The following is an 11,849-nucleotide window of genomic DNA, read 5'->3' on the forward strand; positions in this document are numbered from 1 at the left end:
AGCCATGGTTGAGAAGGAATTGGGGGAAAGGAACTTTGGTTTGACTCGCTGAAGTACATGAACTGCGACATGCCGCCAGTTGCCGCGAGGCACCATCGCCCGGCAGCGGGCAGCCGGCAGCAGGCAGTGCGCGGTTCAGTCGACTTCAGGTTGATGTGAAAGTGGAAGAACCAGAGACGTCGCAGAACCCGACAAAGTCGTTTGTGATTCATAATATCGTCTGGAGGCGCACACAATGTTATATGATATAGATATCTATGTATTATATGATATTATTTAGATATAGAGCTCCAGGACTGTAACGCAAGTGTTGTACACTTCCTTGTTATTTGGATAACCGTTCTGCTGTTGGTGTGATGGCGCATAACACGTCGGACTCTCGTCTCTGGTATTTCTACAACGAGACTCGTATTGGGGGTTATCTCAGCCAAGGTTGAGAATGAATAGGGGGGAAGGAACTTTGGCTTTGACTCCCTCAAGAACATGAACCACGACATGGAGGAGAAAGGGATTGTTGGCGGCGAATGTCTCCCGCTTGAGCCCCGCTGAGGGACCACCGCCGGAGGCGGAGGTGCATAAGCGCTGCCCGGCAAAGATCCCTTTCTCCTCCTTGTCGTGGTTCATGTTCTTGAGGGAGTCAAAGCCAAAGTTTCTTCCCCCCAATTCATTCTCAACCTTGGCTGAGATAACCCCCAATACGAGTCTCGTTGTAGAAATACCAGAGACGAGAGTCCGACGTGTTATGCGCCATCACACCAACAGCAGAACGGTTATCCAAATAACAAGGAAGTGTACAACACTTGCGTTACAGTCCTGGAGCTCTATATCTAAATAATATCATATAATACATAGATATCTATATCATACAACATATTGTGTGCGCCTCCAGACGATATTATGAATCACAAACGACTTTGTCGGGTTCTGCGACGTCTCTGGTTCTTCCACTTTCACATCAACCTGAAGTCGACTGAACCGCGCGCTGCCTGCTGCCGGCTGCCCGCTGCCTGCTGCCGGCTGCCCGCTGCCCGCTGCCGGGCGATGGTGCCTCGCGGCAACCGGCGGCATGTCGCAATTCATGTACTTCAGCAAGTCAAACCAAAGTTCCTTTCCCCCAATTCCTTCTCAACCATGGCTCAGATAACCCCCACGACAGTCTCGTTGTGGAAATACAAGACACGTCAAAGAACCGACAAGAAACACTTGCGTTACAGTATGTGTATTCACACACACACATGTGGCGCTCGCACGGTCGAGTCTCATTGGCGGGCCAACGTCTCTGGGCGGGCCAGGCAGAGTAAGGGGAGGAGCTGAGATTCCTGATGACGTCATGAATACAGACATTCCAAATCAGCGCGCTTGAGCCTCCGTTTTTTCAAAGGCGAGCAGAACAGCTAGTGCTAGTTTTACACCAAACGCAAGTTTTAGCCACTGGGGGACCATAGGCAGGCTAGGGGAACTCATATTTATGTTAGAAAACCTCACAAAGTGAGATTTTCATGTCATGGGACCTTTAACATGAACGCGCATTCACTGCACTCACGACGTTCGTAGGATTGTAACTGTCTACTGACACGGTGCTGAAATGGGTTCCGTAGGAGGGGGAGACGCAGAAATGTTGCAGGAAAATGGGGTAAAAAAGCGTTAAAATAACTCCCCATCAAGGCCAACAGCAGAGTAGCCTACAAAAAGAATAGACTGCAATAATATCAATGCTAAAGATATTAAAACACAATTGATTAGGCCTAGGCTGATATCAGTCCTAATCCTGAATGCCCTGTGCGTACATCTTTTTCACGGCATTTTCTCACCTGAAATAATTTCATAATACAAAAATCAAAAATAGCTTGTGTGACAACTACATTTATCTTAATGTGCCGATTTCTGAAACATGCTTTGCGCAGCAAAGAGAGCATATATGATTCCGGTTCCATTGATTGGCGTGCACTCTCTAGTCTAGAATATTTGTAGACATTAAAAATGCAACGTTCCATTCATTCATTATCATTCAAACGCAGAGGCTAGGCATTGACACACGGCTATTGCTGATCCGATTAGGAGAGGTTGGTCTAGATCCTGCCCATATTGTTGGGCAGGATGATGTAGGCTATAGCCTAGGTCTTTTTACACTGCCAAGCCAGTTCGGTTGCAGCTTGGCACGCCCGGCGATATCACCTTCTTATCTCAAGTTTCCAATGTAAAACCGAGGGGGTCAAATCCCCCGTTTGTCAAGGCGCAGGCTTTCTTGGTTCACTGGAAAAGGCGGGGCTGCACACGGAGTCTAGACCTTTTTAGAATAATTTGTATTATTGCAAACTCCTGAATGTTTTAATTTTTTTATGAATGAAGACACCCGCATGCAATTATGAGTTCACGTCTGAATGTAGACTACAAACGCGATTAACCATGGTCAGTAGGGCTGTAACGATACGCGTATCAAACCGAAAATCGCGATACTCAAAACCACGATCCTGTCTCGCGGTGTGAGAAGGCAGAAGCGCGATACGCCCTTTCTAACTCTGCTGTCAAATTGTCAGATTGAAATTTGCTAATAATTTGTCTAAATAATAGTCTGCTGACAGCGCCCCCTCCTATCGATGCCGTAAGTATGCGACTGCAATCCTCCGTGGCTACGGAGGATCGCATTTCTCCACAGCCGTCGAAGTGCTCATATGCGATATGAACGACATTTATCCAGAGGGGCCTGTGTGATCCTGTCTCTAGTGTTTTGTGTGATTTGACTGGCAGTTTGTCTGCTTATAGGTCGGAATGAAGCGGCCACCGATTATTGACAGGATGGGTACATTATTCTACCGGACTCGTTCGCTTCTTCACTAGACACACGCGCTACCGCTCGCTCTCCTCGCTCGTCCACTCACTCGCTGACGTCACTCACACACGCATACGCACATTGCCATTCTGGCGCACACATATGCTACTCGTAACGCCTCGTTATTGCGACGTTCATGACATTCAGGTTTTTCTCCATCTATTGAAAGTTAGGCTATTAAACATGTTGCATTCTATACGGCCTGATTATGTCATTATTTAAGCTACATAGCCTAATAAGAAGTGCTAATAAGGATATTTGACCAAACCAACCAAACAGTTGAAAAAAGCATCCTCCCACACGTTATTTCTTTATTCATTTAGCTATACTTTAATAGTATTCTTTCTGTTCAAATCTGTTCAGTGTTCCAAATTATTTGTTATTAAATGTTACATTAAGTTAATTGGTATATAAGTGTTTAAATAAAATGCTTTTTAAATTTCAAAAAATCGTGGGATGTATCGAACCGTGGGTCAAAAATCGTGATACAAACCGAATCGTGAGTTTGTGTATCATTACAGCCCTAATGGTCAGGGATGTTCGTTACTGTCTCCAATAAATAGTGAACTTCATCACAGCCTCACCGGAGCGCCTACAGTGCTTAATGCAAACAATCGCAACAAAAAACGCCTACAGAAATTGCTGCAATAAATTATGCTGTTCTACTTCTAACATGCCTCTATCTTTGCTGTTTAAATCTAACAGTAGTCTATGAGTAATATGTCGATAGTAACCACTGTTTTTGGTTTACGCCAGCTGGGCCTTCCGTGGTATTGGATGTGTTTTAATAAAACGCATCCAATACACGGAATGTCCGCTGGTGACGCCACTGAGGCTATAGTAGGCTAACGATGCTCTTAGCATCCTACGTGTACCCCTGGAGTCCTCGTCAGCTACGAGCATTTTCACCAACGATGCTTTCGGGAAACGGTGTGAAAACTGTACGATGCTCGCACGACGCACTTCGCGATCCACTTAGGCTAATGATGCTTTCGGGAAACGGGGCCCAGAACTCTGTCTGTCTGTGTGTCTGTGTGTCTGTGTGTCTGTGTGTCTGTCTGTGTGTCTGTGTGTCTGTGTGTCTGTCTGTCTGTCTGTGTGTCTGTGTGTCTGTACCTTGGGAGGTTCTCTGAACATCTGGTCAAGGCAGATGAACTCCAGACTTGGTAATAATTCTATAAACTGGGAGAAGGAATCCAACTTAATGGCGTGACAGCGAACCAGAGTCAGATCCACCAGCCGGCTCCACCTCGACTGGTCTGAGGTCAGATAAGAGAAACAACGTAGGGTGCATGAAACTAAGTATACTTGAAGAGAATGCATGATCAACAAACAGGGAGTGTATTGCGGTACATTTTAGTGCTTCCCTACCTGTGATCCAGTGGTGAGGGTTGTGCAGATGCGGGCAGTTGTAGATGAGCAGATACTTGATGTTGGTGAACACTTCATTGACCGCCTTCATGCCGATATCTGTGATGATGCCGGGGTTCTCGACAACATCAGCCAAACCATACTTCACAAGCTCAGAGTGGTTCATTTTACCTGAAAAAAAGTTCATCAAAAGTTCCATGGATGGTAAATCAGGGGTTAAACATATCAAATAATGAAAAGGTAAATAGGTGTTTAATTAGGGTTTCTGGTCAATTCAGTAATAATACATTTCTAAATGACTCACATTGCAGGAGGAACTCGTCCACGTATCCAAGGTGCAGTGTTTCAAACTGGGGGAACTCCAGTTCAGCCATCTTAAGAGCGGAGAACACTCCGTCTTTGGTGAGAGAAGGCTGAATGCGCACTTCATGAAGCCTAGCGGATGTTCAACAGTGGATCCAATATTACTAAACAGCTAATCTAAAACTCAGCATTTTGCAATGAAATGTAGCATTGGTGTTCTTACTACCTGCGAGCAGCAGTGATAATGAGGTAGCCAAGGTCTACTTCTAGCGCATTCTTACAAGCTCCAAAGACTATGGTGTGAAGATTTCTAAAGCCCCCTGAAAGTACAAAACAAACTATGTTGTTAACAGGGTACCCAAGCTACCACAGGAAACTACACAATAGCCTGAACAATAATTATAATAAGTTGTATACTCAATAGTAGGAATCACAGGGTCCCCCACCATACCCATAATATTGTGATACAGTGATAATCAATAAATTGTTAGGGTTAGCGATGAATACAAAATTACTGTATTTTGATCTTTATTCACGGCCCAAAGTGAGTTTTTCAGTGACTCGTCTTTGGTTCGTTAACTTTGGTTCCAGTCTCCCTAATTTGTGTGTTCAGCACCACCTGGAGGAGTAATGGAGAAGCGACGCTGGGAGCAGGGAAATCGGTTTGGAGGGCCTTTTTTTATTCATTAAACTTTAAAGTATCAGTAATTGGTTGAGTGGCGGGGGTTCGACCAGTAGAGCGCATTCCATTTAGGCCCAGTCCTCCCCGCAGCGACCCGGGTTTGATTCCTGCCCTGGGCCTTTGCTACCTCCATTTTTCTTTACATTCTTGCTTACTCAGGTTAAGAACAGTTCAAATGTCCTTTCAACTATTCTGGTCTGCAGACCGGCATGGTGCAGTGGCAACCTTACATCATACACAACTGCCACACAATGTTGCTCTTCAAAATCCACTTACATTGTGGATTACAACTTCTTTGCTGTTTCAGTCCGACAGTGATACTTTGGTATTCTGCCCCATGATCTCTGTTTGTATTGCACCCTCCACCCTACACACTCAAGGCCTAGGGTTAGTACCTATAGTAGTACTTAGGGTGTCCTGAATGTGGCCTCCGAAGCCCTTCGTGACTCTAAATGATTAAGGGTTATTCATTAAATAAATTCAGTGACCTGTGTTTGTTTACACAGTGATATTTTTAAGTGGGAAAATGCAAAAACAAACAACAAACTTAGCAAACTATGTTATAACGTCAGAAAAGTTGTGCTGTCCGGGAGTTCGTTCACCGTCAATATAGAAGAAAACTGGATGTCTTATTATGCATTACCGATTCTCTGTAATACATGACAATACATCAGTCAGAACTGTTGGTCCCATGCAGCCCAGTCCCATCGCTGCCATAACATACGTCAAAACAAACAAATTAGGAAGGAAAGCGCTCCGAAGGAACGCGGTGTGAAAGCCCCTAAGGGAATCTTAAATATTTAAGGTAAACAGGACAGACCGGCCCTACCTGATCTCCAGCTGTCCTCCACCACGTGCTGGATAAGCCCCCCCAGGAAGGGGACTCTGACCAGCTCCAGCTGCTCCAGGTTGCGGGCCGAGGCCAGGCCGGTCACCAGGGGGACATACTTCAGCGAGTTGGTCGGCCCCGCACAGTTACGCATCACAAATGTTCGAAGGCTAACACAGAGGAAGTCTTTAAATGGTTGCGGTTTGGTGAGACGCACCCATTTCAGGTAGAGGTGGCGCAACATCGACACACAGGGAATTTCTGGGACGTTTACACCTAGGAAAAAAATAGACAAATAAAATACAATAAAAGATGATCTGCTGCATTGCCAACTAAAGCTTTATCTGCTAAATAATCACTGACCACAAAGCATCAATTACATCTAGATGTAATTATTGAACATCCGATTGGATAAATGGTCTATATAATATATAATTATTACATGGCTCTTCTCAATGCCGTGGAACGCTCCGTTCACTTGCATTGGCCCTTCACAACTTCGGGCAGTGAATTATATTTTATAATTCACTGTTGCCAAGTATAATTGACCGCTGTCAATCACAAAGGATTTTTTGCCTCTAATGACGTCTATCGTATCACTCCGCAAGTAGTCCGCTAACTTGTCAACCCCAGCGTCTTCGGTTGCTAAGCGACGTCAACGTCTTTGCCAAACTATTACGCTACGAATGCTGGTTACAAATACATTTTTAAAAGACACACCATGAAGTTATTTTTTCGTTTAGGCAAGTAGCCGTGTAATAAGCGGGATAATGTATAGAACGTCGCCGGTCATTATCGCAAATAAGCCACTTCAGGGCGAGGCAAGACACCGACAAAGGACCGGCGTTCTCTACATTATCCCTTACTTATTGCATAAGCATCAGAATAGTTGTTATAAGAATAAGTGAATCCAAACTTGTGGACTGCATTCTACAACTCACCCACTAGGTGCAGTGTCTGGATCTTGGCAGTGATTGGGATGGCCAGTTTGTTCTCTGCAGGAATGGGGAATGCACCGTTTCTATTGCGAAATTTTCCCAGAATGTGGACCTGTGGCATGTAGTTCCATATGGCTTCCACCAGCTCCAGGTGGGACGTCTCTACACCCTATTACAAGACCAAATTTTAGAAATTCATCATTATATTTGCCTAAACAAAATCTGTATTTGACAGCAAGCGATTTAGATGCATAGGTAAGCATGTGAATAAAGTATGTTTATTAATATCACAGACTCTTTCAGATTCTTTAAGATTATTATATTTTCATCTACATTTTCCCCCTAATCTTGTAACACTTGAATATTGAAAATCAAGAAATTAAACTATTTTCTGCAAATCAGTATGCGAGTAATGCAATGGCCAATTGAGACAAATAATTAATTAATTATCAAGCCCCTCAAAATGGTGCAGTTGTATCATTGACAGAAAGCATTAGTTATATCACAACTATTTTATTCTAATTGCCTAGCAAAACCATACTTAACCATCATGTCATATATAATTGTATTGTATTTACCAGGAGGTTTGGGCAGGCTTGTAGGGCCTCCAACACCCCGGGGATACTAAAGGCCTCGTATCCTCTGACCCGCCTCCGCTCCAGGTAGCGCGGATGGAGACCGTAGAGCTGCTCCAAGTCGGGCATCTTCTTTAGCAAGAAGATGAAGCTGACGTCATTGAAACCTATAAGAGATAAAGATAACGATTGAATAGATGTCTGCAAATCATAAAACTGAACATTTCATTCTTAAATATTGACTGCTAGACATGAGAGTGTTCTAGAGTGTTCCGCAGGAAGTCCTTTCAGAGTATATCTTATTTTGATAATGTATAGACGGATATGGATTGTTTATTTTCCATTTTGTTGTCATCATCTGTAGCTTTAAAATTATGAATTATTCTGCAGAAAATCATTAAAAGTTTAGGTAGATCTGAGTGTGTGTGCTGTGTTTAGCATACCTATAATTGAGGCTATATATTTATTAATGCACAAAATAAATAAAAAGATTATATGCATATATATATATGCATATATATATGTTAAGTGGCATATGTACCTATATATATAAGCTTTTTGTATTTTACATAAAATGTTCATCAAGACAATTGTGGACCCGATACAGCCGTTATTTAGGACCATATAGGTACTTTAAAGGGAGTCACAGGCTGAATCTCTCTGGGTGAGAGTGAAATAGTCCAGTCAGTCGAGTAAAGATCAATTTCATAAGTTAACCCCTCCCTATCAACCTAACTCCATTTAATTTATGAAACAATTATTGTTAAAGCATTAATATAGTCTGGACAATCAGTGTTTGTCACTAGAATCATAAAAACACTACCATCGCACATGCAGAAGAGATGTCAGTACTGCTTGAAAATAGAAACCACAACTAAACATTTACTTTTGTGTCATGGTAGGATGAGTATTAGCCAATAATGGCTTTAGTAAGGTGTTAGCAGCACTTGCCTGAAGGCATGTACTCCCACCAGTGGCTGGCACAGAGGTCCATCACTTTGACCACACGGAGGTACAGAGTGACTGCCTCTCTGAGCTTTCTGGACAGACACTCCATGCACATTATGTCTTTCATGGGTAGGTACCTGCACACATAAGTAAAGCGATAGGGAGCAAAAATGAATGATACAAAGACGCTACAGGTAAACAAAAATAGAATAATTCAGAATATTATAGAAGGCCTATGATCAGATTCTGAAAATGTACCTAAAGACGTGACAGAGGACCTCATGCGACAGCTCGTTGATGTAGTCTTTAGGCTCATCTTGTCTGAGGAACAGCTCACGAGCATTGCTTGAGCCAACAGGCTGAGTCTTAGTCGACTTTCTCCGTGGACCCATCCCCTTTGGATAGAGGACGTAAATCACACTGTAAACATAAAACAAGTGGATTGAAGGTTAGACAGATATAAATGTGAATAGGGCCAATGTCTCTCAAAGTCTCATAATTTATATTCTTCATTATAATTTAAACATTGCCCCACATTTGTATTTACCTACAATTACAACATACTACTAAACATACTAAAAGTCTGCACTATGGCCGTCCTATCCCCAGGTTCCATTTGAGCCAAAGTAACTTAATGACTGCTCAAATCAAACCACAATGCGAGCAGCAGAGGAAGTAGAGTTGGCTTATAATTCAAAAGTAGTGGCAACTTGTGTATGTATGCATACATACATATGTATGCATACATTATGTATGCATACATACATACGTATGCATACATACATACATACATACATACATACGTATGTATACATACATACGTATGTATACATACATATGTATACATACATACATATGTATACATACATACATATGTATACATACATACATATGTATACGTACGTACATACATACATACATACATACATACATACATACATACATACATACATATGCATACATACGTACATACATATGTATACATACACATACATACCAAGAACACTTGGTTTTAAAAATATATACAAAATACAAATCTAGCCACCTATTATATAGTAAGGCTAGATGGGGATTGTCTCATGATGCCAAGCTAAATACAATAGTGGTCGATAACATTTAACATCGATTTACAGAAGGTAATGAGATATGAGATATAAAAAGGTAAAGGGAAGACATAAAAGCCTAGAGAGCCTTTCACGACACAAAGGCATTGAAGACAGTAGTCTTCCTCACTAGCTTACCCGCCGAGCTAAGAAGCTTGAGTCCAATACTCCATTGAATCAGAGACGAATATCATCCAAGTGGTTTAGAACCACATCATGTGTGACAGTGAACCGGTTTGATTGTTCCGGATCCAGAGATTTGTTCTCATCGCAGAACTGACGTTTCAATGCTAGCTCTACTCTGTTAGCGTAGCAGTGTTCACCAAACTACTAGTTAACTACATCAGTCAACTAGTTGAGGACTGGAACACAAGCATCTCCGGCCAAATGCTCAACCTGACACGTCCCCTCATACCTGATAAACGAGTTGGTCCAGCAGGGACACCTTAATGAGCCAACATTACGTTAGATAGCCTGTAAATAACCAGCAAAAGACCCAAGTTAAACCAGTCCCAAATCAAATCTGGCATTTTTTTAGAAGTGTGAATGTTTTTAGTATTACCTTTAATCCATGCTGCGTGTCCAGTCAAGGATTTAATGAGCGGTCATACTCCACAAACAAAGAATGCAACTCTGCACATAAAGTCGAAACCCTGCAAAGTGATCATCGGCTGTTTACTACAGCACTCCCTCTGGCGGGGATATAGCTCTACCTACCGGCCACACGCAGTAATACTGATAGAATACAGCTATCTGCAGCTTTGTACTTTAAATAATACACATTTAATATTGGAAAGATAACGATTGATAGTCCTAAAGTCAAAAAAGTTTTTTTATTCAATTAAACATTCAATAAGATATTGTGAGGTAAAATGTGCTCTAACGGTTGAGCAGGTGTGAGTACCAGATGTGTTCGGCTCATGGACTCACGCCTCGTTTCCACATACGTATGTTTTTCATATCCGTGCTTCCGTAAATTTACGGAAGGAGTCGCTAGTGTTTTAAGTACGGACATGAATTTATTTACGGACAAAAGATGGGGGAGCGTATGATAATGGCCGTTTTTAGAAGACCGGTACTTTGGAACATGAGGATCGACATATACAGAGATAAAAACAAAACCAACCAGGCTTGGAAAGAGATCGGCGAGGAGTTTGGCCTGCCAGGTACTTCCATGTTTTGTGAAAAACATAAAAACTTTTATAAGGTATCTCCGTAAAACGACGGTGAAAGTTAAATTTTTTGAACGTATATTACGGACATACCGGACAGAAATTTTATGGAAGAGAGGAGTCTCGGAGGAAAATCGGACATTACGGAGAATCACATTGGAATGAATGGACTTTCGGTCGGAGACGGTTGGATCGCATACGAGAATGTACGTATGTGGAAACGAGGCGTAAAGGTGCGGCCACACCAGACGCGTATCTCGCGTAATTTTTACGCGAGATACGTGCGTAAAATGTTGCTTGACCATTTTGTGTCAAAAATGGTCGCATACGCGCAATACGCGCCATACGCGCCTACGTCACTCGCCTAGATGAGTCCATGTCCATGCAAGTGAACGGAGCGTTCCCTCATAACTATCAAACCAAACATCCTTCACATTCACCGAGCGAACATTATGAAAGTAAAATGCACATTTCTCGCTAAAAATGTTTCCATAAAAGCATTTAATGGCGTAACTATTTCCACCCAGAATAAAGAAAGTTGTCGGCCCTGGCTGCGCTGGAGTCCGAGGTAGGAAACCCAAACGCCGCCGTGTTTGGGTGATAGAGTTTAGATCGGGTTAGATTAAATAATCTCGGATATAAATAACAATAATCGGGTTAAATAACTTCACAAGGTGTGTCTGGTGTGTTTCCAGCATTCGTAGTGTTGATCAGCAGATATATAGTCCGCCAAGACGTTGAGGTTGCTTAGTAACCAGAGACTGTCCATGCAAGTGAACGGAGCGTTCCCTCTTCGTCATAACTATCAAACCAAACATCCTTCACATTCACCGAGCGAACATTATGAAAGTAAAATGCACATTTCTCGCTAAAAATGTTTCCATAAAAGCATTTAATGGCTAACTATGTTACTATTTCCACCCAGAATAAAGAAAGTTGTCGGCCGTGGCTGCGCTGGAGTCCGAGGTAGGAAACCCAAACGCCGCCGTGTTTGGGTGATAGAGTTTAGATCGGGTTAGATTAAATAATCTCGGATATAAATAACAATAATCGGGTTAAATAACTTCACATGGTGTGTCTGGTGTGTTTCCAGCATTC

General features: G+C 42.5%; 1 protein-coding gene across 6 annotated transcripts in view; it reads right to left on the reverse strand.

The window, feature by feature from the left end:
* The window catches only part of fbxo38 (F-box protein 38), a 29,981-nt gene extending 19,702 nt beyond the window's left edge, over positions 1-10,279 (reverse strand). For 2 of the 6 annotated variants that reach the window (XM_030368532.1, XM_030368526.1), the window contains exons 1-11: positions 10,142-10,279; positions 9,995-10,053; positions 8,735-8,896; positions 8,480-8,613; positions 7,532-7,695; positions 6,957-7,122; positions 6,016-6,291; positions 4,731-4,824; positions 4,506-4,636; positions 4,202-4,372; positions 3,947-4,089 (exon numbers count right to left, since the gene is read on the reverse strand). In XM_030368532.1, coding sequence (XP_030224392.1) covers positions 3,947-4,089; positions 4,202-4,372; positions 4,506-4,636; positions 4,731-4,824; positions 6,016-6,291; positions 6,957-7,122; positions 7,532-7,695; positions 8,480-8,613; positions 8,735-8,868 — 1,413 coding nt within the window. In that variant the 5' untranslated portion in view covers positions 8,869-8,896; positions 9,995-10,053; positions 10,142-10,279. Of the gene's footprint in view, positions 1-3,946; positions 4,090-4,201; positions 4,373-4,505; positions 4,637-4,730; positions 4,825-6,015; positions 6,292-6,956; positions 7,123-7,531; positions 7,696-8,479; positions 8,614-8,734; positions 8,897-9,717; positions 9,971-9,994; positions 10,054-10,141 lie in introns of those variants that run through there. The other 4 variants (XM_030368528.1, XM_030368527.1, XM_030368530.1 and 1 more) reach the window with 4 other exon arrangements.
* Between the last annotated feature and the right edge of the window lie 1,570 nt (positions 10,280-11,849).

Source organism: Gadus morhua, chromosome 10, assembly GCF_902167405.1.
Source record: "Gadus morhua chromosome 10, gadMor3.0, whole genome shotgun sequence".
Lineage (NCBI taxonomy): Eukaryota > Metazoa > Chordata > Actinopteri > Gadiformes > Gadidae > Gadus > Gadus morhua.